The sequence below is a fragment of the Prionailurus viverrinus genome, chromosome F1 (assembly GCF_022837055.1).
Source record: "Prionailurus viverrinus isolate Anna chromosome F1, UM_Priviv_1.0, whole genome shotgun sequence".
Lineage (NCBI taxonomy): Eukaryota > Metazoa > Chordata > Mammalia > Carnivora > Felidae > Prionailurus > Prionailurus viverrinus.
Genome location: NC_062577.1, coordinates 46,048,683 through 46,076,331, shown reverse-complemented (window position 1 = coordinate 46,076,331; position 27,649 = coordinate 46,048,683). Strand labels below are relative to the sequence as shown.

General features: G+C 37.8%; 1 protein-coding gene across 3 annotated transcripts in view; it reads left to right on the top strand.

The window, feature by feature from the left end:
- RGS13 (regulator of G protein signaling 13) overlaps nt 1-27,649 on the top strand; it is an 81,357-nt gene that overhangs the window by 38,238 nt on the left and 15,470 nt on the right. Inside the window, exons 1-4 of one of the 3 annotated variants that reach the window (XM_047840076.1) lie at nt 12,627-12,662; nt 17,838-17,908; nt 23,579-23,647; nt 27,312-27,373. In XM_047840076.1, the coding sequence (XP_047696032.1) occupies nt 23,583-23,647; nt 27,312-27,373 (127 nt within the window). In that variant the 5' untranslated portion in view covers nt 12,627-12,662; nt 17,838-17,908; nt 23,579-23,582. Of the gene's footprint in view, nt 1-12,626; nt 12,663-16,342; nt 16,545-17,837; nt 17,909-23,578; nt 23,648-27,311; nt 27,374-27,649 lie in introns of those variants that run through there. The other 2 variants (XM_047840074.1, XM_047840073.1) reach the window with 2 other exon arrangements.

The window sequence follows — 27,649 nt, the reverse complement described above, 5'->3', positions numbered from 1 at the left end:
TCTTCCTCACCCCCTCAGAAGGAGCCATGTCTGCTGACAACTTGATCTTGGACTTCTAGCCTCCAGAATGTGAGACAATGTATTTCTCTTGTATAAGCCACCCAGTGGTATTTTGTTTTAATATCCCTAACACTTTAATACATTATTTAAAACTCATTTGTCTAGAAATATGGTCAAGAAGTCTGAAAATATATCTACTTTCTCTTTTAAAAGACACCCTCTTTCCTTAAACATACTACCGTTTGACAGAGAGTTGTGTCCCCAAGTAGTGATGACAGTAAGGGAGAACACTGGCCTTGAACTTCATGGACAACATTCTTGCAGAGTGTAATATGATAACTGGCAGCCTATGAGCTCTCCATCTTGCTAAGCAGGCTTTCTGTACTCACATGTATGGGCAGAATAGGTTTCACTGTGATGTGTGTTATGTGACCTTCCAACTCAGAAAATAGCTGGGCCGACATGTCCAATATTTAAGTTCAAGATTAACTACAATTTAGTTAGTCTTCAGGATTGTAGTTTATCCTAAATATAAATTATCCTAATATAAATTTCTTTCCTCATTGAAAAACAAAGAAGTGGAAGGATTATCGCATCATTCAATCAAACACTTTTATCCAAATGAATAAGACATTTCAGCTGAAATATCTTGGTCTCTAATTTATTTGTTTCATTTCTTCATCTTTCTACATGTATAGCTCTTGCCCCTTTTTAGTTCTGTATCTGTGGCCCCAATATAGAATTTTTTTTCCAACATATGAAGTTTATTATCAAATTGGTTTCCATACAACACCCAGTGCTCATCCCAAAAAGTGCCCTCCTCAATACCCATCACCCACCCCCCTCCCTCCCACCCCCCCATCAACCCTCAGTTTGTTCTCAGTTTTTAAGAGTCTCTTTTTTTTTTTAAATTTTTTTTTAACGTTTATTTATTTTTGAGACAGAGAGAGACACAGCATGAACGGGGGAGGGGCAGAGAGAGAGGGAGACACAGAATCGGAAGTAGGTTCCAGGCTCTGAGCCATCAGCCCAGAGCTCGACGCGGGGCTCGAACTCACGGACCGCGAGATCGTGACCTGAGCTGAAGTCGGACGCTTAACCAACTGAGCCACCAGGCGCCCCAGTTTTTAAGAGTCTCTTATGCTTTGGCTCTCTTCCACTCTAACCTCTTTTTTTTCCTTCCCCTCCCCCATGGGTTTCTGTTAAGTTTCTCAGGATCCACATAAGAGTGAAACCATATGGTATCTGTCTTTCTCTGTATGGCTTATTTCACTTAGCATAACACTCTCCAGTTCCATCCATGTTGCTACAAAGGGCCATATTTCGTTCTTTCTCATTGCCATGTAGTACTCCATTGTGTATATAAACCACAATTTCCTTATCCATTCATCAGTTGATGGACATTTAGGCTCTTTCCATAATTTGGCTATTGTTGAGAGTGCTGCTATAAACATTGGGGTACAAGTGCCCCTATGCATCAGTACTCCTGTCCCAATATAGAATTTAACCCTTAACTTTATCATTCACTTCTGGAAGTACAATGTTAACCTCACCTTTCCTAGTTGTTTATCAGGTTTTTGAAAACAGAAAACATGCTTTACTTAAAAAAAAAATAATACTCCCCGTAGTCACCAATTCATAGAAATTCCTCAAGAATAATTATTGTGAAATGTTCAAAAAAGACAAATCTATAGAGACATAAAGCAGACTACTGTTGGGGGCTGGGGAGAGATGGCAAATGGGCACAGGGATCTTTTGGGAGTGATGGATATGTTCTAAAATTAGGTTATAGTGATGATTGTACAACTGTACATACTTACTAAAATCATTGAATTTTACAATCAAAATGAGTGAATTTAATGGCATGTAAATTATTCCTCAACAAAGTTATTAAAATAAATTATTGATCGTTTTGAATAAAATATTTCTCCACACTAGTTGTATACTCATTCTCAGCAACATGGAGCTGTACACATGGGAGATGAATAGAGATGCTGAGTGTTATAGAAAAAGCTGTTGCCATAGTGCAGTTAATTAACATGTTTAACATCCATCTCATTTTCCTTCTATTAGTAAAAGTATCTCTGGCCATCCTTGCAAGGAAACAGTTGTAGTGTTTGATTATGTGTGTTGCTTTATTATGGTTTACAATCTTCATCTAAGGAAAAGCTAGTTGACCCCAAAAGGAACGGATTGCCTAATATTTAGGCAGCACTTACTATATTTTACATTCTAGCTATTGCCATTTGAGAAAGATTATTCACCATGACAAATCTTAAATGGGAAAGGAAACAACATTTAACTAGAAAAACGTTTCTGTGCCAGAGTCATATGTTCATTGTAAGAGGGAAAAACAAACTTCCCTTTAACGTGGTTTTAATTATTCAGTCTTTGACGTGATTTCAGTATAATCCAACCCAAATGCTCCCTGACTTTTCTTTGCCAATTCTGATGAGTAGTACAACAACATACTCCACTGTTTAAATAGAATCCTTTCCCTTTCCAGACCTTGTGGATTCCCTACTCAAAGCAATCTGACTTCCCAAGAAAACTGAGTCACTGAACTGGAGCTTACGTTAATTGAGTTTCGAACGTGTCTCTAAAAGCCCCCTTTCAATCTGTTTTTAGAACAAACTTTCAAGAGCCAGATCAACATAACCTAAAATCTCAGGTTCCCAGACTGCCAGCTACCCATATCAGAAGTCTTAACTATTCCCCTAAAAAGACACAAGTTCCACATTATTTTTTTCAATGTCATCTTGCATAATTATTTAATTGCATTCTCTAGTCCACAGTTGTCTGACCCACTGATACTCACTCACTACTCATTTCTGCCAAGGGGTCTTGGTTGTTCTTAAAGGCAAAGGCCATATTCTTATTCATCTTCAAATGTCAAACACATAGAACTGTTCAGTTCTACCCATTTTTCAAAAGCCATCCCAATGCTATCCCTTTCATAATATATTTCTATCAACATCCAGATATAATTACCTAACTCCTTTTATATCCTCTCTATATAGTACCACTTTTACTACACGTATTATGTTCTGTCTTTTTTTTTTTTAATTTTAGAGAAAGAGAGCGAGCACACAAGTAGCAGAGAGGGGCGGGGGGGGTGGGGTGGGGAGAGAATCTCAAGCAGGCTCCACGCTCAGCACGGAGCTCAACACAGGGCTCAATCCCATGAACCCGGATCAAGACCTGAGCCAAAATCAAGAGTATGATGCTCAACTGACTAAGCCAGCCAGGCACCCCAGCTCTCTTTTGTTGCATAGTAATCTGATTATCCTTCTTATTCCCCATCATACTGTAAGCTTATGAAAATAAAAAGTATATTTACTAACTTGCATTTTCCCTTCTACCCCCAAGCCCTAATCTTACCCAGTGTCATTCTCAGAATAGAAAATGTTCAGTAATACCAATGAAATCAAATAGTATTGGTGTGTATCCTCACTTAAAATTACAACATCCATGAATATCAATTCAAGTGGCAACAACAATGAACAAACATGCTTTATCTAGTGTATTTGTCTAAGAAGCAAGAAATATTTTATTCAATGAAAAGAATTTCTCTGTGAAAATTTTGAAGGGGATACATCTCTACCAATGTCCCTTTGCCAGATTATCTTACAAAACTCTCCATCTCTTATTTTTTGCAAGTTTCTATCCACATCTGAGGTGATCTCTATATCACTCAACCTTCTGATACAGAGAGCAGTGTGGTGTAGCAGTTATGGTGTGTTCTTCACAATCACACAGACCCAGTTCCAAGCTAGGTAGCTCAGCAGGACTGTGAGCTCAGCTCTGTGTAGGTAAGCACACTGCTTACTCTGAATTTCAGATTCCTTATCTGCAATATAAAAACCAAAATAATAGTCTCATGTGGTTATTTTGAGGATTATATAGGAAAATGTGTTTACGGCACTCTTTACCATGCCTGGAATATTAAAAGTACTAAAAAATATTGAATTAAGGTACCAACTCAATTTAACAAATATGTATTGAGTGCCTGCTGAGGACCATGAGTTAATTTGTTCTGAGGACCTAATAATGAATAAGACTGGCATAGGCCCTACTCTTACAGAGTGTAGAGTCCAGTGAAGGAGACAGACACCTGAACATGCAAATGTAGTACTTGTGACAACCAAGCAATGCAGAAGCAAGTACAGAGTAGTTTTAGGGCTTAAATGAAGGACACCCATAGAATCATAACAGACTTTTTTCACTCTTCTGATATCTTCAAATCTCAGTGGAAACTCAGCACCTACAAAGTGTAGTCATTATTAACAATAAAATCTATTTGATAGACCAATGCTGGAGCTCAGTGTAAGGTGTCAAGGACCGTAGAACCACATCAAAGAACCATCATGCCTTTAGGGCATGCCACATTCTAGGATCCACAAGCACAGTCTCATGGAGAAACAGGAATCAAATCTACACACAAATAGCCATCCTTTTAGATTTGTATAAAATCCTCAAGACAAAAGCATAATCAATACATATGTCTTCTATTTGCATATTTTCCTATCTTGGGTAATAACTTAAAACTCAATGTGAAGAGAAAGGGACCCTGCAAAGCAGATGCCTTTGCTATGCTTCTAAAACCTGCTTTCCTTATTTTCTAAAATAGCATGTTAATTTTAAAAGGCAAAGTAATAAAAGACATACAGGGTGGTGAATGGAAATGTTTCAGAGCTCACAAGACCAATTTCTCATTATTAGTGGTCCCTGGGGAGTGATGAGAAACTCGCACTCCACTTGTCAAACAGGAACCTGGGTGGCTATTTTACACTTCACTGTACTTACAGCAATCCTACCCGACCAAGAATGTTCTGAGGAAGAAACAACACGAGTTTAGGTAAATGAAGTCTAGCAGCTTCGCTGTTGAACACAAATGACAGCTGTGATGGAAGGGCCTTGAGTTCATTTCCAAAGGTCATGTCTTCTGCCTCTGAACGGGGTTGACCAAGGGCTGCATGAGGGAGGGCGCACCATGCCTACAACCCTTTCCCAAGGCTGGCATCTACCACACTCTTCTTAACTCTACCCACTCTTCCCTGCACCCAACAGAGGGGCCAATGTGTATGTTCTGACCTGTAGCCTAATTCTAAATGTCTTGAGGAAGCACAGCCCAGAAAAGCCTTTTGTGGTCATTAGGTTCCTTTGATTTCAAATATTGCTCTTTCTTATAATCAAATGCTTTGATTGACTATGTTTTCCAGGGAGTTGACAAATACCTACAAGTCCCCATTATATTTCCATAAAGTGGCACACTCAGAGCTTTTATTCACCCCCGTTTCTCTCCCCTGGGTTCTTTATAAAAGTGGGTATGCTCTCCAAATGGGAGATTGGATCAGAAAAAGTAACCTAAGCTTCTACATCATCAACTGGAAAAAAAAACAGTGAAATGAAATATCATGAATTACTACATGTAACAAAAGACTCAATACTGTAAGATAAACAAACATCCTTGTAATCAGTGCTCTGGTTCTTGCTCAGCAGCGAGGACTAGAATGGAAGGTCCCCCGCTAACTGCACTGGAGTCTCCTCAGAGACAAATAGCTGCTAAAAACTGCTGGAAGGTTAGTGAAGTCCTAAAATCGATATAATTAAGAGCCTTGAGATACTGAGTCTCAACTTCCTCTTCTGATAAATGAAGATAGTAAAATCTATCTCTTAAGGTTGTTAAAAGGATTGAGTGAAGTCTGAGGTCACTATGCCCATTGCAGGACCTATAAAAATGGTAGTAGGAGTAGTAGTATTACCCAGATTAATAAACACTCCATAATAACCTTGGAACATCCATAAACATAGAATGTAACAGAACTCCTCAAATATACCGATAATGGACCTGACTGCTACAAGACATATGTGGTATAAGGGAAAAGCCCTGAACCAGAAGCTACTGGATCTTGTCAGAAGCGATGTCTCTACACACTTAGCTGTGAGATCTGAGCCATTCACACCCCATCTCTTTCAAATTAGTCATCTGAAAATTCAAGGAGTTGACCTAAATTGTTTGTAATGCCCCTGGAAGCTCACAGACTGTCGTTTTAATGGATTTTCTAGATTAAGTAAGGTCCGTCTACAATATCTGAGAGGCATAATGTCACTAGATAATATACTGGAGGTTTTTGTGGAGGGGAGGGTGATTATTACTTATAAGATATCTCCCTAGAGAACTCCTAACTAGAACACTTGAACTCCTAAATTTCTTTAAACCACATCCTCCTAGTCAACTCTACTAGACCCCACATTTATTTATTTCTGTTAAAAGGAACAAGCTGCTGTGCCAAATGATAAAGAGCCTATCTCTTAGGAGCTGGGAGCATTTGACAGATACTATCACATTAAAACTGTTAGTTGTTGGAGGACAGCTAATATGAAAAATCATCCTACTGATAAGGAATCTGAAACAGAAAGTCAAGTGACTTTCTCTTGAGCACCAAGTGAGTTAAGGCAATTTAACTCTCCGAATTCTATGGACTCATCTGGCCTCCTAATTAGGTAAATGCAACTGCCCGGGCTACTGTGATGTCCCCTGTTATGGACCTCTTACCTGTCACTCACTCCTGTGCTTCTCCCCCCAAAACCCGACCCTGGTTCTGACCCTCCCTCCACCTCACCACCAGGAGCATGACTATGGGCTCCACTATGATCACCTCTCCATTCTCAGCAACTCCATGGTCAAATGCCCTCCTGATGCTGATCCAGTCATAATGTTAGGAGGATTATCTAAATGCCTTCCCTCCAAACCCCATTATAGAGAATAGAATTGTCCACAGCCCAAATTGAAATTGACACAAAATCTGCCTTTGGTATCTATCAGCCATCTATGGGCCCTTATAGCAAGACCCGTTAAATAATTTGTGGGTCTCAGTGCAAAGTGAAAATGAAAGACACTTTGTTAAAAAAAAAATTATGAATAATTAACACCAGAGCATTTAAGCAAACCCTGGGCCCCAGGTAACTGTGGGCCATGTCACATGCACATGGAGCTGGACCCGCTTCCCAGTGTCTCCTCTTGAGTTCTAAACATATACCAGATGTAGAGTCTGGCATCTTCATCAACCCGAAGCTATTTCCCCTCTCCTCACAGCAACCTCAGGCGATTTGTTTGCCAATCCCTTGTCTCCACAGGTTTATTTTATGTGCCACTGACATTTGCTATTCTCCTGTGGAGGTCGTCAGATAGTGAATCCACTGGATCAACAGTGTTATCTGGAATATCATCCTCGCACTCCCATTTCAAATATGGCCTCCAGAATCCTGGCTGCATTTTTATTGACTAACCTATCACTAATTGGACCAGGGAAACCCTGTGTGTGGACAGTGTGAATCTCAATATCTGTCCAGGAACCTGGTATGTGGTCCACCTGGGAGTAGGGCTTGACCCTGGAGAAAGTCTCCTCAGCAGAGTAATGGTGTCTTTTCTTCAGGATGACAGACAAAACATTTAATTTCTCATTATCTAAAGCCAGTAAAACATCTGTAGGCTCAAAGCAGCTCTGCCAATTAGCAGAGGCCACAGCCTGAATCAATAAACTGCAGGCTAAAAATAAAGCCACAAGGTCCCTTTGGAATGCTACTTGACTTAAAACAGACCTAAGTGGAATATTCCTTAATTACAAGTGTTTCATAATACGTTTTTTGACCCTTTTTCTCTCAGGCATGTTTGATTCTCCAGGGTATTTCGAGGCATTGCAAGTTAGCATCTTAAATCTGTTTCTAATCTGCAGATAGGATTATTCTTCCTACCGAACAACCATGGGCCTTGGCAGAAAACAAAAATAAAATAATAAGGAACACATTATTAAGCATATTGTTGTCTGCATTATCAGATATAACTAGCGTCTTGAACTGCTAGAATTATTTAGAAAAGCTTGGGTGCTTTTCATTTATCATCAAAATTCAAATACACATTTCTTTCTGTTATGTTCTTGAAATACTGGGCATCAACTAAATTTCAGAAATTCAAACAAGAGGAATTCACTAAAGGAACCCTTATGGAATTCTTTTGTAAAATAAGTCATTATTCTCAATATGAATAATCATTCCTCTATCTGTGTTTTTCTTCAGATATTTTATCATATTTTGGTGGCAGGCGGCATACAATCTGTTTCTTTAGAGAATGATCCCCAGACTGCATCATTTGAGACAGATAAGTTAGATCCATTCAACACAATAGAAGCCATGTTAATAACAACCAAGTGGTGAGACCAGCTTCTCAATATGAAATTAATTCATTACAATGAATATAAAGTACCGAGAATGGGGTAGAGTTAAATACAGCATCTTTCTGCTAAAGAAAGAAAAAAGGCATAGATAAAAAAAAAAAAAAAACAAAAAACAAAACACACATGTGCCTAAAAACTCTTGGCTGTTACATAATTTGAAATGAGACTATCAGATATATATCATTCCTTGAGTTTTGCCCAGAAATAAATCAGAAAGGGAATCAGAGAGCTCACTGTAAAAAAAAGCTCAAAATTTATGCACCAGGGTTTTAGCCTAGGCTACATTACAACTAGCTGTGTGATTTGGGGCAATGCACAAGAGACCAGTGTTTTTGTCAATAAAATGAAAATTTTAAACTAGATTATCTCTAAAGTTCCTTTAAACTTTAAGTTTCTCTGACAGAAGTTCTATTTTAAAATGGGGTTGGAGAAGCATGTCTCTGATACAAGCTTTTCAACTTCCTACAGAGACAACCAAGATTTAAATATAGAAATACTTCTCTTATTGTAAAAGTCTCACAAAGCTGTTCAACCAAGTTATTAAAAAACAACCAACTGGGGCGCCTGGGTGGCGCAGTTGGTTAAGCGTCCGACTTCAGCCAGGTCACGATCTCGCGGTCCGTGAGTTCGAGCCCCGCGTCGGGCTCTGGGCTGATGGCTCAGAGCCTGGAGCTTGTTTCCGATTCTGTGTCTCCCTCTCTCTCTGCCCCTCCCCCATTCATGCTTTGTCTCTCTCTGTCCCAAAAATAAATAAATGTTGGAAAAAAAAAATTAAAAAAAAAAAAAAAACAACCAACTGATGTATATTTTACACTTCTATTTATCTTCTGCCTACTCACTTATAAAAACAGTAAGACGGGATAAATGTCCACCAACCTGGAAAAAAAAAACCTCAAAATGTAATTTTCCCTTAATTACTATATTTGAAATTTTTCACTAGAGTTCAACAAGTTTCATGGTTTACTAAATATTATTTTCCATAGTTTTTGAAAATGTGTTGGGGAAAAAATGAGTGTTTGTCATTACTGCCCAGAAATTTTTCTTTTTCAAAATAAGATCATACTTCTTGTCTTTCGATCTCCCCTGTCTCCTTCCCATTCTGCCTCTTTCCTCAGTTTCATCTACAAAAACCACACAGGTAATTTCTCTTGGCCTGATGTCCAGCATTCAGGATGCCATACATGATTCTAGGCCCCCCAAATTATACCTTTCATAATGGCAATTACTTTCATTTTCTTTTATAATTTTCTTTGAGCCAAATTACTTTTCTTTTATGTAAAAATGTTGTAAAGCTACATTTTCTATATCTGAATAAAAATGTGATGGACTAGTTTTATAGTTATTAGGGCAACCCCCAAATATTCAAACTTGACGGGGGAAACGTTTTTTGGGTTGTTTTTTTTGGGGGGATTGTTTGTTTTTTATGATAAAAAGCATGTTATTATAGATTTCTAAAGCTCTGAGATTGCTTTTTTTTTAATTCTTCAAGTTTCCTAAAATTTAACGTGTGTTAACTAACTTGTTTGCATATCATGTCCTTCCAAAGGTTCTCAGGTGTAGTTTTATTATGCTATTCTAAGATCCTAAAGACACATGTTTGCTTTGTTTTATTCTAGTTCCTTATTTGATAGAAACACAAGGACTCCATTGTTCAAATTTGCATGTTGCACAAAAATACGTATTTGAGCAAATTATACTTACAAAGCTTGGCATTTCCAGATATATCTCATTAACTACTACACTAATTGTAGATTATAAACAGGTTACAGCAGAGACACAGGACTATCTCTAAGGAAGATTTGCAATGTGAGACAATTTATACGATAAACTCCTTCCCAACTCCACTCCATAATTTTTATATTAATGAAAATCAGTTAAAGGAACATTAAAGGTAGGTTTTATTTTGGATGAATCTTATTAGAAAGGGGATATATTCATTAATTGTTTAAATATTTCTTGAGCACCTACTGTACCAGTCGCAGCGCGATGCCCACAAAAGCAGTTGAAGCATGGATGAGAAAACTGGGAGATTCCTTTAGTAAAGGAGGGAGAGACCGCGCAGGCCAGTCCCCCGTTCTCCACCTTTTTTGTACCACCTACCAGCTAATGGAAGGAACTATTCTTCTTAAATTGCCTTGCCCCTCGGTACTACCTAGCCATCTGCTTCCCTGAGTCCCTGGACATCACATAGACCTCCATAGATAGGTCACATGGGGCTCGGCATTACCATTACCCTGGAGATAAATTAGTTTCAAGATTGTAAAGTTTTTATTTTTTTATTTTTAAATTTTTAAAAATGTTTTATTTATTTTTAAGACAGAGAGTGACAGAGAATGAGTGGGGATGGGGCAGAGAGAGAGGGAGACACAGAATCTGAAGCAGGTTCCAGGCTCTGAGCTGTCAGCACAGAACTCTAGGCAGGGCTGGAACTCAGGAACTGTGAGATCATGACCTGAGCCGAAGTCAGATGCTCAACTGACTGAGCCACCCAGATGCCCCAAGATTGTCAAGTTTTTAAATAGAAATCTGCATCAGAGCCATTTTACTCTCTATGATTAAAAAAATAAATAAATTGCCATGTCCTGCCCTTCCATAGCAGGAAATTCAGATACCTTGCAGAAAGTAACAGGCTCATATTAAAGAATAAGGGCAGTGAGATATTTAGGGGATGACAAACCAGACAGGGGTGCCTGGGTGGCTCTGTCAGTTAAGCGTCCAACTTTGGCTCAGGTCATGATCTCACAGCTCCTGAGTTTCTCTGTGCTGACAGCTCAGAGCCTGGAGCCTACTTCAGATTCCCTCTCTCTCTCTCTCTCTCTCTCTGTCAAAAATAAATAAACATTAAAAAAAATTTTTTAGGGGCGCCTGGGTGGCGCAGTCGGTTAAGCGTCCGACTTCAGCCAGGTCACGATCTCGCGGTCCGGGAGTTCGAGCCCCACATCGGGCTCTGGGCTGATGGCTCAGAGCCTGGAGCCTGTTTCCGATTCTGTGTCTCCCTCTCTCTCTGCCCCTCCCCCGTTCATGCTCTGTCTCTCTCTGTCCCAAAAATAAATAAACGTTGAAAAAAAAAAAAAAAGTTAAAAAAAAAAAATTTTTAAATGAAAGAAACCAGACAGACCCCTGCTTTGCAACCACATACTGGTAAGCCCAGTATGTTTAACACATATATGGTGACTTAAAGAAGCAAATAGTCGTGATTTCCATCTGTGATAACAAAGAAATACAAAGAAACAAGAACTACAAAGATAAAGATAATAAAGAAAAGTTCCAGTTTCCTTGATACTTTATTACATTAAAAATGAATACATCACATTATTTCAGATAAAAGAAAATATGGATAATGGTAGATAAGACATATCTTGAAATATCGCCTCACTATCAGACACCTAGAAATGTTAGAAAAATACATGTAACAAAATACCTCTCCCCTCCCATTTAAACATATATTTAAGCTTACAAAAAGAAAGAAAGAAAGAAAGAAAGAAAGAAAGAAAGAAAGAAAGAAAATCCCCACAGAAAAATAGAGGGAATCCTAAACCAGAGTAGTAAACTAGCATTTAACATTTGGTTGAGCTCAGCATTTGCTATTTTCAGATATCTGAAAGGTTGGCTTTTAGGAGCCTTTGCATGTCAGAAAAAGAGATTCCAGGCAGCTCCAGGTAGGAAGATGAGCCAAGGACTTCAAAGTGCTACATCTTCAGTGAAAGAGTGGAGAGGAAAACACAGTTACCTGCAAAGACTAATGACAAGGAAACCTGGATTCAGCATAATACCAGGGTATTCTGTGCTCTCCTGGATTTATAATTTAAATTTGCCCTATGTATATGGTCCTGGAACCTCCTCTTTCCTCATGACAACAAGCCAAGAAAATAGGAAAGAAGTCCTAGGTTAGAAGTGTCTGGGCTGCCTGACAAAGCCAATGCACATTGTCTTCAAGGAAAGTATCCTCAACCTTCTTCTCAGCGGGTTCCACAGATAAACATCATGAATGTACAATAAAGCTAAAGAACACAACCCAGTCCAAATTAAACAACTGTAAGCTGTCTTCTTTTTTTCCAGGAGAAGAACTTCGCTTTTCTAGTTGCTAACGTTGCCTTAAATAGACTGGAGGGTGGAGGTGGCGGGGGTGGGGGGGGTGGGGGGGGGGGCAGACACTGAGATTCTAACTGATCTCTGTAATCCAGTTGGCTAAGACACAAAAAGACCAACCACTAAGTGCTCAGGAGAAAATGGAAACCAAGCAGGGCTGCTGTTCCTTTTCCATTACAAACTAGAGATCAGAAACCTGAAAGCATTACTAATTTCCTGGGAAAGTCAAGAGAATGGATGTAGAGCCACCATCAAATGGAAGCTGTAATGATTGGGAGTTAATGACTGGACTTTATAGACTGACAGAACCACAATTGTCATAAAGGCATCTTTAGAGTAAGTAATTTGAATAAATGCAGACAAGTTGGTAGCTAGTTTTAACTGTTTTTAAGTGCATTTTTTGTGCTGGCAATAGTGTGGGGTGTTCAGTAATCCGTTTTTAATTTACATTGTCACCATGTTTCTGGTTTACACAAGGCAGAAGCCAAAGTTAGGTTGTTTCTAGTTAGCAGCAAGCAGAGAAGCCAAGAAGAGGAGGTGAGTCAAGTCTGGGTTACAGAATATTCCACCATGCTCTAAGATCTGGGCATTGATGCGCCTGGGTGGTTCAGTCAGTTGAGCGTCCGGCTTCAGCTCAGGTCATGATCTCATGGTTTTTGAGTTCGAGCCCCGAGTCAGGCTCTGTGCTGACAGCTCAGAGCCTGGAGCCTGTTTTGGATTCTGTGTCTCCCTCTCTCTCTGCTCCTCCCCCTCTCATGCGCTCTCTCTCTCTCTCTCTCTCTCTCTCTCTCAAAAATAAATAAACATTAAAAAAATTTAAGATATGGGCATTGAGTCTATTATGACAGAGGTTGCTCTACAAAGATACAACATGGGAAGGAATTGCAGGCTGAAGGGACAGAGTAGAAAGGCTAAGGGGATCAGATCCAGAATTCAAGAAAAGCAGGAGCAGACTCTCAGGATCCTGACACAAAGGGTGGCCGTGGAACACGGGGAAAATCCACATAGATGGATATCTCAGGATCTGTAAAAGGCAATTGGGCCCTCACAGAGGACAGATCACACATATCTGCTCACTCTAGGAGAAGGGCTATACTTCTTGGTGACAAAATGAAGTTTCTGGTTAAAAAAAAAAATCAGTACTTTGAGAGGTTTCTTAAGCAAGGTGCTACCTACAAAGCACACAGAACTCACATGTTTCTAAACTTTTTAGTAAAAACTATGATGTTGTAAACAAAAACTTGAATACAATATTTTTAAAAATTCTTTAAGGAATATAGAGCTAAAATAATTGTGTTGTTAAAAACCTGTTAAAGACTAAGGAGGCAATAGCTGACATATTCACATCACATACTGTCTTTCACAGACTGTTTCAGTACATCTTTCTTTTCATTTTCTCTACTGAAATTAGTAAGCAGGAACAAGCATTTTCATATAGTACTTAAGTGTTAAGCACCATAGTAAAGGTTTTCATAATTTATTATCTGACTAATTTGTGGTTTATTTAAAGTATACAAAAATATATTCTAAGTTAGTTCATTTAAGTATCAGAGGTACATAGTCAGAAATAGCTGCTGAATATCATTACAAAATCTGGTTTGAAAAGAAATACACTTTTGCCAGGGGATAGAAAATAAAACTATAGAGTTTGTGTTTCCATCTAAATAGAAAACTCTCCGTAGCAGTTAAGGTAGTAACTACTCCACACGGTCTCAACGCAGGTGGTTATATTTACAGACACATCAGAAAATTCTCCTTTGTGAGAATGAAAACATTGGCCCAAACTGCTGCCAATTGGATACATTTCACTGAAGAACTCCCCAGTATCTATGAGTGAATTCACCAGTTGTTTATCATGCTTCTAGAATGTACTTAAAAGTATTATGTATTAACTATATATATTAAGTATATATCATATACATTAAAGTGTTATATCTTAATTATGTATTTTAAAGACCATATATTAAAATATATAGAATATATTTACTGTGAACAAATGGCAACAATCATACAAAAGAAGAGGATGCGCTGTAAATAGCTTATTTCTTAAACCACCACCACCACCAGTAACCCATTTCTAACATTTCATTATTCTATTCATGTAAAGAAGTTGAATTTTAACCATGCGAAAACAGTAAATATTCTGTAACTATGCACATTTGAACTTGTGTTACTTCAGTCTTAGCTGGGCTGAAATAGAATTGGAATGAATGTGCTCAGGAGTGAATAGATCACAATTAATCAAAGACAGCCTTTTAAAGAAAAGAGCTTTTGCAGACTGCACCAATGAAAAGGCTCAATGCTCCTGTCACCTGCCCCTACCTGACACCTCTGAATCTGTTGGGTCTACCTTTAATTCCTAGACTACCTTTTTCCAGAAAAATTAAAAATGCTTAGGTACCTGCCACAAATATCTACACTTTGTCCTGGAATTTTTCCGGGGCCATCTCATACATAGCTATTCTGTTACTCTTCACTCCGTGGCTTTTTGCTTCTCAGCCCTGTTGATACACAATTTTCACTCCATAAGAAGACGTTCATGTTGTATTCTGTTCACCAGGCTTTCCACTGGCATTCTTCCAGGGTGCTACTTTCAGAATTGTCCTGTCCGCTCCTTGCACCCAAACCAGGAGAAAAAGAAATCTCAGGCACAGTGCCCAGAGAGACTCCCAAATGTCCCGAGGTAGGGAAAGAATTGGAGAACTAGAAACCAATGAAAATGAGTGCTATCAGCAAACAACCTGGATCCTTCACAACTGATCCAAACCTCATCCTGGCTTCTAACCTTCAAGTTTGTCTGCCTTTTCTAGGCCCAAACTTATCCTCTACATTTGATATATTCAATTTCTCTGGGTTTGTACCTCAAAATCATGAAATACAAGTAAAAATAATCTTCTGCCTTGTTAGGCTCCTAAATACCTTTTTTAAGTTTATTTATTTATCTTGAGAGAGACAGAGACAGCATGGGTGGGAGAGGGGCAGAGACAGAGGAGACAGAATCCAAAGCAGGATGTGTGTTGCCAATGCAGAGCCCAACAGAGGGCTTGAACTCACAACACTGCGAGATCATGACCTGAGCCAAAACCAGAGTCCAACGGTTAACTGACTGAGCCACGCAGGCACCCCTAAATAATTTTTTAATGTTTATTTATTTATTTTGAGACAGAAAGAGATAGAGTGCATGCAGGGGAAAGGCAGGGAGAGGGAGACAGAGAATCCCAAGTAGGCTCCATGCTCTCAGTCCAGAGCCTGATGCTGGACTCAAACTCACGAACAGTGAGATCATTACCTCAGCTGAAACCAAGAGTCAGAGACCTAACCATCTGAGCCACCCAGGCACCCCTAGTCTCCTAAATACTTTAGGAAATACTCCATCAATCATATTCTGATCTCCTTTCCTGCTATTTTGTTCTAGCATTCCTCAAATCCCACCATTCTCTTTCTCTCTCTCTGTCTCTGTCTGTCTCTCTCACACACATAAGTTTAGATTAGACATAGGATAAGGGTATTAACAATCTCACCATACTATGCGTTCATTAATCCTCATCTGGAGCTCTGTGTTCAGTTCAGATTTTAACAGGTATACTAACTGAAGAATAATGGTGAGTCCAGAAGTGACCCTATGAGGACCAGCTGAGGGAACTAGAAAGGCTTAACTAGAAAGGAGACCTCTCTAGACCCTTCGGTTATTAAGTCCTTAGTAATTTGACTATTCTAAACAGATTGATTTTAATAGTTTTCAATAATTTAATAGCAAGTGCTTTCAGGCTCAGCCTATTTATTGGTATTCAGTTCTCTGATTTTTAAAGGGAGGTTTCACTTTAAGCTAAACAAGAAAAAAATTTCTAAAAGCCATTTTGGAAAAAAGTTTGAATATTACATTGAAGCTACATAGAGCTACTGCTTCCAATCATCTGATCGCTTCCGATGGGTTGATAATGTTAGATACAACCTCTTTATCAGCAATGCACTAGCGTCCCACAGCACTATTTTCCATATTCAGCCAAACCTCTTTTTGCATAGATACATGTGTAAAAACAGAACATTCATAGAGAGGGCAGAGTGCCATCAAAGGTAATTATAGAGACAGTAAAGTTATTTTATGCCAGGAAAAATATAATGGTGGCTGTCTCATGGACCTTCAGCACCTGATTTCAAAAGGATCATACCGATAGAAAATAAAATTTAGCATGGTGGACCGTTCTACAGGATATATTTGTAAGTATACGATTCCATAAAATAGTTGATGACTACAATAATGTTGGCTTGATGTAAATGACTAGTGGATGTTTACTTTAACAGCAGGACCACTGGAAGTGTTAGCTTTCTTCTAAGGAAAACAAACAAACTCCCAAACACATGTTTGCCTGGCCTAGGCTTTCTATAATTAAAAAATACTTATAGTCACACATGTATAAATGAAGGTTCTAAATTGGGCAGTAAAAGAAATATTACTGGCTAAGAGTAAGGGATACTCTCATTTTATGTGTTTTTTGGGTGGGATGTACATGTTTAGATGAAGATATTTAACAAAATCAGTTATCTCAGAATTGTTTGCTTCAAACATCATACGTTATCAAACAATTAGTTCCAACACTGGATTAGCTGTGCTGACTCCATGTATGGATTGTTGTAAGGTTTACATGAGATATCGTTAATTTTGATTTTACAGAATTTCTTCATTCCTTAATGTTATGCCTAACCACAACTACGCACAAATTACTTGCTTTTTGACAAGCAAGAATTCTATGTACTGTGTCAAACAAAACCTCACTAAAATGTAAATTGCTCCAGGTTTTTCTAAATTCTATGGGATATTCTATATCATAAAATAAACACATTTAAATGCAGAGATTATATTGAACAGAATGAATTTATCACCCGTCAGGATAATAAAAACATTTAAATATGTGAAAAGGTGAAAATGAAGACAATTAATTTATTTTCGTATTGCTTTGAGAAAGATTTCATTTAAATGCTAGCTAAAGCTTGGATTGTTCTGGCATAATATATATCCAACTCAATTCATCACTAAAGCATTTATAAACCACTCTAAATATTAGATTATATAGATGAAATGTATACTTTCTTTAAAATAATCAAGAGAAAACATTGGAGGCAAAATCATTTTGAAAACCTAACTAAATATTATGCTTAGAGTGTAAAAGACCATACTAGTTTTACCAAGAGGATATTGAAAATTTTTTAAAGATAAGAAAATTAATGTATATTGTTAACATGAGATAAACAAAAAAAAATATTTAAAGAAAACCTAATGGAAAATACAAATGAAAAGTATAGGAATTTTTACAATATCAATGTATGAAATTAATAAAGTTCTAGATAAGGAGTTAAATCAAAAATAAGGATAACCATAATCTAGCACTTACATAGTGAAAAAATTATTTACTTAAAATATAAGCAAGGTATTTATAGAAATATTTTGCGAAATATGCATTCTCCAGGAAGCACACAATAATTTTTTGCTTTTGTTATTTATCTTATTTTTAGGTCAATGGAATTTTTCCACATACCATACTACTAACATGAGAAAAAAATGATTGTTGTTGATTTGAAGCTTGGTGAGTTTCTCCAATTTAAATCAATTCTATTTCATATCCATTTAGGTCATTCTTTCACAGAAACTCTCTTTTTGCCAAAATAGAATTTTAGTTCTATGGAATATTTGAAGATAATTTTTATTTTTACCAGTAAATGACAAGGTATTCTCTAATTCCAAGTAAGTTTATTAATTTACATTTTTTTTGGAATTACCAAAATTATTTCTTCAAAGTTCTCAATTATAAATATGAAAAGGTTTCACCCTGTCACTCTAAATTTTGGTAGTAACAAACTGTAGATGCAGGTGTATTACTTAATGGTACATACTGTCGAAAGCAGGATTGCAGATATTTCTTTTTAAACCACTAGCTGTTCTTAGAAATTCTTTGTCTTCAGACTGAATTTTATTTTCTTCATTTTGTCAGACAAAATTCTTTTCTAACTTTAGAGGTATGAGAATTTTAATTTCTATTTCTTCATCCACTTTCCATCTTCCAAAATTAGTTTAAAAGATTTCATTGTTTTTTGTCTCCCTGTTTAATCTCTATTCTTCTTCATGTTAAGTTAAAATTAACTATAATTTTAGCAGTGTTTTGGCTAAAAGAACCAATAAGCTCAAGGTGGCCAATCTGTTCTATTATCAGAAGCTGGGTAACCTGTTTGTGAATTTATCTCTTGGTTTCAAAGTAGAAGGCATTATGAGGATATGGAGAATGTTCTGTGGTATTTCAGCAAAGGAGTAGTGCACAGTGATAGCAAATCCACTAGTAATCAAAAGAGGGAGGTGCAGTGGACATTTGGTTTCTGAGATCTTAGAAGATGAGCAGTAAGTCTCCAGCAGGTGAGCAGGGACATGGTGCGCAGGGACTCCTATACTGGGACAGCCCCCAACAAACTCCAGCTCTTAATGGACTAGAAAACCAAAGAACTTTGTAAAACAAAACTGCTTTGTGATCTATTTATTTTATGCATAATACATCTCTTACATAATTCTGTCACCAAATATTTTATTTACTTTGGATGTTTTTATATCATTATATTCTATTGGTATTCTATAAGTTAATCAATTTGTGAATGACCTAGAATACTAAACAACATATAAACAACTACTTACACAGGATTATCAAATAATATTTGAACATAACACTTCAGCGAATTTATAGTCTGTTAGGAGTAGAAAAGTCAGAAATATAAATAACATTATTTTCATACATTTATATCACACTCTTTTTCCAAAGGTCACCCAACTAATGAGCGCCTGGGGCCAGAGAACCTCTGAATCAGACACGTAGCTGAATGCAGGGCTGCTACTGGTCTATTCAGAGCCTTTGTTGGAATTTTAAAAGATAGCCTTTCCACCACATGGATGAATGGATGAAGCCCCACATGGAGGCCCATAGCTTGACCTCTCCTCTCCGCCAGACCAGGCATCTCCATAGAGGAGAAATCTGCCTAATTGTAAGGGTTAGCTCTGCTGGTCTGTCCTCTCTGAGCTCCTCTGGCCAAATAAATCCTTCCCAGCCACCCCGTCGCTTCAACAGGACACACTTGCCCCAAAGTGTCTGCCCTGATGTAGCAGACCAGCTAGTTCTAAAGCTGGAACCCAGCTGCTAATATAATGTGCGAAAATTGAAATCTAGGAACACAGCAGCAAACAAATGAAAAGAAGGAAGAGTTGCAGGAAGTATGCTAACACATTGAAGAATGGATAAGGTTAATTGGAAAACTTACAAGGTCTGAGCTGAAATTCAAAAATAGGAAGGAATGCAGTCCGATAGATGTGTGTTTCCTGCGCATACAAAAGAGCTTAGGAAATATTTCCTGAGTGACAGAGTGCAAGAAGCTGAAAGAAGGTCAGATTAACTGGAACAGAAAGTTTTTGCATATAAGCATTTTTCTAATCTTTACAATTCCATTTTAGGGAAAACGAAATTAAAAATCTAAAAGTTTACTTACTGTGTGCAAGTTCATACAGCTAATAAGACCCCGAACTCATGCACTTATTTGCCTCCAGAACCTAGAATTATTTTAATATACCCAGTCACCTGTCAGGAGCTGTGGGAACCCCCTAAACTCTAATGCATCTGGAAATCACTTTACCTTTGCCATGCTTCTGACCCCAGTGAGTGTTGAATACTAAGACAGTTCTATCTTTACCAAACAGTTCCATTAAAGCTCTTTAAAAATACATACTAACTTGTAAATAGACATGAATTGTACCTTTTCTTAATTTGTTTAAGTTTATTTATTTATTTTTGAGTGAGAGACAGACAAGGAGTACACACAAACAGGATAGGGGCAGAGAGAAAGAGAGAGAGAGAGAATCCCAAGCAGGCTCCACACCATCAGCACAGAGCCCAGTGCAGGGCTTGAACTCACAAACTTGAGAGTCGGTTGCTTAACTGACTGCGCCACACAGGCACCCCTAGACATGAATTTAGTTACAGAAATCACTAATGTGCACACATAGCTCTAATACACCAAATGAAGAGACAAAGAGATATAAAAAATTGTTAAATGTAGTAGATAGGGAGAGGTCAATGCCGAGCAGAAGACAGTGATGACTAATTACCCTGACACAGGATGGAAGGAACTTCTTTACCATCCTCCTACTTAGAAGAAGAGAAGCAAAGAGTCACTGGGTAACCTACATCATAGAAGTGATTACAGAGATGAAGAATCTTAATTTTCATTCAGGGCCCAATTATGAAAAAGATCAGTTATTAACAGCCAATGTAAGAGATTTCTTAGCCTCAATGATTTCAGTATTAATCATCTTCAGTCAGATTTATCTTTCTATAAAAAAAAAACTCTTGTTTTCAACACAGCTATTATTTACAGACCTCAGTGAATTATTACTACAACAAAATAGAGCTCAACATTTAAGGCTATCCAGAATCTAACAGCACACACAGATATATCCTTATAATCAACTCTCTTTTTTGCTTGAACTAGTTTGAATCTATATTTGCAATCAAAAGAGTCCCAACTTTGTTTTTGTTTTTTTCCTGTAGATCTACTTAGCTACCTTGTCCCTTGTTCCTCCTTACGGTAGAGAGACCCATACAGAAAATGAAGTCCATCAACCCACAACACCCATAAATACCTATCCCCAAAACTGCAAATATACTTAGATCTATGCCCACTCTAATGACAAGAAGACAGTAATTTCTTCCTCTAGTTCTTTAATGTCCTGTCGCCCACAATCTGAATTCTGGTTCCTTTTTTTTTCCTTTTTCAGAAACCTGAAAATCTATTGGTTTTCCTCCTTTCGGCTGTCTGCAACTTTTTTCCACAGACACCATTTGCCAATCTCAGGGCATGTCAGCCACATTGGAGACTTTATAAACTATACTCCTAGAGATGTGCAGGCCAGAATGGCCAAACAGCATAGTCCTGCTTCTCTGTCTCTGTTATAATACTCGGTCAGTGGCTTTCATCAGAAGGAAAGGAAGAAAGGGAGAGAGGGAGGGAAAAAGGAAGGGATGGAGGGAGGGAGAAGGAGAGAGAGGAAGTATAAGTAGCCCTATATTTGTCCAGGTCTCCATTTCCTCTTGCTTTTTCTCCCCTCTTGCTGCTGCCCTCCCTGTTCGGCCAAAAGCCTTCTCACCAAGGTTCTCGATAACCTTCTTGTTAGCAAATCGATGGATAGTTTTCAGTCCTTTGTTCTCTTCATCTCTTCCCAGCTCTTAACACTCAATTGGCCAGTCTTTGCTTTTTGATAACTCATTCTTTGGTGTCTTGGTACCACATTACCCTGATTATCCTCCTACAGGCTCCCTTTTTCAGTCTGTCTCTGAGTCACCTGTCTTGGGAAATCTGTTTTTCTCAGTACATACTCTCTTCTTGGGCCACCTTGTTTTTTCTTTTGGCTTCTATGTGTTTTATAAAAACTACCACCTCTACCTTGAGGTCAAATCTTTCACCTGAACTTCTTTCCTTTCTTTCTCCCACCTTCCATATCCAGTACATCAAGTTCTGGTAGTTCTTCCTCTAGCCCATCTAAAATCTATCCCCTTCCCTCCATCTCTACTGCCACCTTCCTAATTTAAGCCTATAATATCCTCACCTGCACTCCTGCAGGCACCCCTTAACTAGTCTTCTGGATTCCGCCTCTGCACCATTACAATCAAGTCTACTCACAGAACCAATTTCAAATGTTAACTTGTCAAATATTTTAAAACCTTCAATGATTTTCCAGTGTCTTACTATGAAACTGATCATGTATATGACCTAACATGCCCAGCTTCTGCCTATCTTCCAACTTTATCTCTCATCACTTTCTTGTGGCAACAAGCATTTTTGAATGTGATTATTGGTCCAGTCTTAACTCTCTAGCCTTTTCCCTCCACTTTCTCCCTGCCAAATTCTATATTCAAGTAATGACTACATTCATTTCCTCAATTAGGACATAACCCATTGCCCAAGCTTCCCCATCCCCTCCACTCAGCACATTCCTGCACATCCCGTAGGTTCCAGCTCAGCTATTAGTTTACTGGAATGTCATCTCTAACCACCACCAAGGCTGGTTAGCTTCTCCTCCTGTGTGTACTCATGGGCTCCTGGACTTCCTGTCTCAAAGTCCCCATCACATGGATTTTAAGTGCTTGCTAGTGAGGACAGGAAGAGGAAAAGGCAGGATCTTTGCACATAATAAATGTTCAGCAGATGTTTCGAAGGAGTCAATAAAGATTGATATAAGAACTCACTGTTGGGGCGCCTGGGTGGCTCAGTTGGTTAAGCGGCCAACTTTGGCTCAGGTCATGATCTCGCGGTCCATGAGTTAGAGCCCCACGTTGGGCTCTGTGCTGACAGCTCAGAGCCTGGAGCCTGTTTCAGATTCTGTGTCTCCCTCTCTCTGACCCTCCCCTGTTCATGCTCTGTCTCTTCCTGTCTCAAAAATAAATAAAATGTTAAAAAAAAAAATTTTAAAAAAAGAACTCACTGTTATCCTTAATAATTCATTGTATATAAGTGTGCATATGTTTAGCAAAATATTTCCAGCTCTCATTATAAATTGTAGATTTAATTATTCTTAAATTTTTGAGTTGTTTTTCAAAGTCCCAAGTTGAAAACCTTCTATGACATACATTGTTATATAAAGCCTGGGCTGAGTACAGGCTGAGTATTGGGCTGAGTACCTGAATTTTAAAGCCAAGGTCACACTGCTGAGAGTGGGGAAAACCAGGTAAGCAACCCCCCTCTCAGAATTCACTCCTAAGGAGGCTTGTTGTTTTCTTTTTTAACCTTTTACACTATTTTATGTGGCTAATGACAAAAAAAAAAAAAGCAAATTCTTATTTAATAGATTGAGAGCTCTTTCTAAAACTAAGAATTATCCAAAAAAGGGAAGATGTGGGAGTTGACTTTGTTGTTAGTGGGCCCTAAATGGGAAGCTCTTTCTCAGTGAGCTGCATTTTTTTAAACACCATTATGATGAATAAGTGGCCCAGATGGGTTCTAAAGTCACAACTCTAAGAACCTATGTTCCTAAAAAATATTTATGAGATGAGTCTTTTTGTTCTCGTCTCTTCTCTCTGCCCCCGCCAGTGACTGTATTCCATTAATTTCAAAAACCCATGCTTATTTTTTCATGATTTATAATTTTGGGTATTCCTGAGACATTGACTCTAGCATATAATTATTTTAAATGACTAAATTATACTAAGTATATCTCTGTATTGCTTTAGAAAAATGAGCAGGCGGACTTGTTGGATTTGTAAGCCTTGCAGAGATGAATCTCAGAGGCTCCAGTCAAAGTAAGTAGCATTTAAATTCTATGGCCACCATAATGCATATTTACCACATGATAAATAGGTGTACATTTATTCAACTGCTAATTTAATATATTTTGTTCAGAATGTAGAATTTGCATTTACACATGAGTAATTCCACCAGAAGAGCAATCATGTATTACACTAAGGTTTCATTTTCATTAGTTATGGTTTACACTTGAGAATTAAGCAAGTTTAATGTTTCTACAGTGTCTATTATGAATAAATACTGAGACTTTTTCTAACATTTTATATTGTTTATGTTAAAATGAGATTCTTTATCCAAAATATTGTTTTCATGATTCAAACCCTCCATCTACAAAGTGCCAGAAACCTCATGTCCAGTTGGAAGAAGTGAGACTGGGGAGGTAACCAAATGCTTACCAAGCTCCTGAGGCTCTTGGATTTTTTGCCAAAAGAAAAAATGTAGCTATTTGGATGGGAACGGTGACTGTTGAAATAAAAAGCAGAATGCCTCAGGAGGGTAACAAACCATTTGATTGGAGTTTCCACCTCAGGGTTCCCAGGAGTTTAACCAGAGTGCCTAACTTTAGTCCACGTGGAATACTCTGGAATACTCAGTTGTAGCCACATCTCCCTTGCTAGGTTAGAGCTCCTGGCATGCATGCTCCACCCCCTGGTACCTAAATGTCCAAAAACACTTAAAAGCATTTGTGTGAGATGGGGAGGAGGCTGCAGTGGTAGGTGGAAGAGACAATAAGGCCCAAAGCTCAGCATTTTAAACAACCAGGTGAAGCTACTACACTGAACAGGCACGTGCAAAGAGGAAGATGAAACAGGTTAATTGGGAATAGCTTCCTTCTCTTCTGCTGGTGACTCCCATCGAGTATCACCATCTGGGCTCACATGTCTTTCTACTTGCCTTGCAGACCCCCCACCCCCATCAGGGAAGGGAGAGACCAAGGAAAGAGAATTCACATTCCTGGCAAGCTGGTATATAACAGTCACTTGCTAGGTGCTTTACTTTCACGAAGTACTTTAATTTTCCAGATAGATAGCTTTGAGAAATAGATATTATCCCCATTTTATAGATAATAAAGCAGGGGCTCAAAGATTTGAGGTAAAACCAAAATTTATTAAATGCAGCACTGGAATTAGAATTTAGGACTGTCAGATTCCAAACACTCTCCATTCTTGTTTCCATAATGACATGAGGTCTCAGAATACTCCCCTGTTTTTTATTAGGAAATCCAGGTAGGTGAGGAGACAGAGGTGTTTAGAATTATTAGCATACAGACAGCTGGATAGCCATGGGACAGCATGAAGTTTGTGAGATACTCAGAAAAAATTACAAGCCAAATGGGATTAAGCCAAAACCAAATTTCATTTTCACAGTTTTTTAAGTTTATTTATTTTGACAGAGAGAGAGCACATGGGAGAAGCAGAGAGAGAGAGGGAGAGAGAGAGAGAGAGGGAGAGAGAGAGAGTGAGAGAGAGAATCCCAAGTAGCCTCCACACTAGGATAGTGCAGAGCCTGATGGAGGCTCGAACTCATGAACCATGAGATCATGACCTAAACCAAAATTAAGAGTTGGTCACTTAACCAACTGAGCCACCCAGGCACCCCTCATTGCATAATTTTAACACCAACCATAACCATTCCAATCATGGTCTATCTCCCTAAATCTCATGAATCTTAGAGGCAGAAGAATTCTCTAGCCAACAAAGTACCAACACTTTATTTTAAGCTAAGCCAAGACAATGATGGCCTCTTCACTCACGTTGTACATTTTATTTTTTCCTATATAATGAGAATGGGTGGGACAGAGAGGCGTGCCACATACCTTACCTAGCACTTACCATTTTACTGGATGGAAAAGGTTACCTGAGGTTACTGTTTTTAAAGTTCTTAATAACAGAAAAGAACAGTGAGTCAGATACCATTTCATGGAAATGTTTTTTTTTAAGCAATCTTTACAGCAGTATACTGTTAAGCCTCAGTGCTGATGCACATAGTCCATCTAAAACTGGCAAGAGCCATCTGAATTTGCAGAAAACAAAAGATACTTGACCTTTTTAAGATCTTGATATTTTTCCATGTTCTAGGTCATTTTTTAACCTCTTTAACTAATCTTCCTTCATTGTGTTAAGTACCTACTAATGCTGATGGCTTTTCCCTCAAAACCAATTATTGAGCAAACTATACCAAAAGTAGCCAATGGACAGGGTTTGCTTGTATCTAGAGCTATCTGATTATATGATGTTATTGAAAACTGGAAAATTAAGAATGAACCATTGTAAACTGAAACAATCATAAACTGAATGGCAGTGAACACAATGATTATTTTAAAGGAGAGAAAATAAAATGATTTATATGTAAGAATACATAGTCACTTGCCAATTCACCTCACAAAGCCCAGAAAAAATGAACAGAAATGAAGTTTCAAACCCATATCTTTCACAGATATTTTTGAAATTGTAAATGGTTTCTTATACTGTTTATTTACATACTATTCACAGTACTAAAAATTCAAACCTTCAACACGTAAAAAAATTTATAGCAAATAATAGAGAAAATACCTACATCAAGTAGATATAGAGTTAATAACTTTATTCTATGAATGCATGCAAAGAAGCTTTGTGGATGAATCCAAGATGTGAAGAGTCTAAATGGCAAACACATTGCTGGTGACAGCAGCACACAATACAAACCCAAATGCAATTTGGCAACTTACACCAAGAACCTTAAAAATGTGCATTTTTGACCCACTTTAATTCTACTTCTGTGAATTCCCTCAACAATTACCTTATTTGATCATAGCAAGCCTTAATCACAAGTTTTTATGCTAAAAAGTAAGAAATAATCAAAATGCTCATTGAGAATATGTAAACTATAGAATGCTCCCTTGTGGAATACTCAACACTCCTCGGTGACTAGCAGTGATTATAAATCTATAATTATAAGTTATAACATAATAAGTGGTTATTAAGACAATTGTGATGACATATAAAAACTTATTAAAAATAATATATACATATATATGTGCACACTCACAAAGTATGCACACACACAAACACACACGCAGAGTATGGCTACTTCTTGGTTAAAACACACTAACACACACATAACAAAAACACTAAAAAGAAATCAAAAATATTAATAGTAGTAATTCAGGAATAGGTAAATTACAGGACTAAGGGTGCTACAGATCATTATCTTGTAAAAATTTATCATATTTTCAAATTTACATTACTTTCATAATTTTGTTTAATTTTAACAATTTAGAAAGTAAAAATAAAATGTAAAAGATCACAGAAAGATAAATCTCCTTTTAAAATCACATACAAATATGGGGCGCCTGGGTGGCTCAGTCGGTTAAGCATCTGACTTCAGCTCAGGTCACGATCTCAGAGTTCGTGGGTTAGAGCCCCACTTTGGGCTCTGTGCTGACAGCTCAGAACCTGGAGCCTTCTTGGGATTCTGTGTCTCCCTCTCTCTCTCTACCCTTCCCCTACTCATGCTCTGTCTCTCAAAAATAAATAAACATTAAAAAATTAAAAAAAAAACACATACAAATACAGTATAGCTATATTGTGGCATTATTTTCAGGATCATATATTTCTATTTAATTCAGCAAAACCTTGAGAATATTTTGATGCAATGAGCACCTTTTGTTTCTTTTCAAAGCATTACTTTGGAGGAAGTGTTACAGTGGGCCCAGTCTTTTGAGAAGTTGATGGCTACGAAATGTGAGTATGAGGTATATGTTTGAATAACCAGTTTCATTCCTAAGAGAAAAAAGTGGCCCTAGGTGATGAACGTATGCAGCTCTTCTCACAGCCTTCAGAATGGCAGCTGCCCCAGTCACAAAAAGAAAACCTGAAAATAGTTTGTCGTGTCAACCACTATTATTTTCTTTGCTGTTAATTAAAACAAGATTAGTCACTGTGAATATTTAGTCTTCACAAGTGTATGTGTAAAATCCCTTGGAAAATATGTCTAAATCGTAACACATACTGAAATAT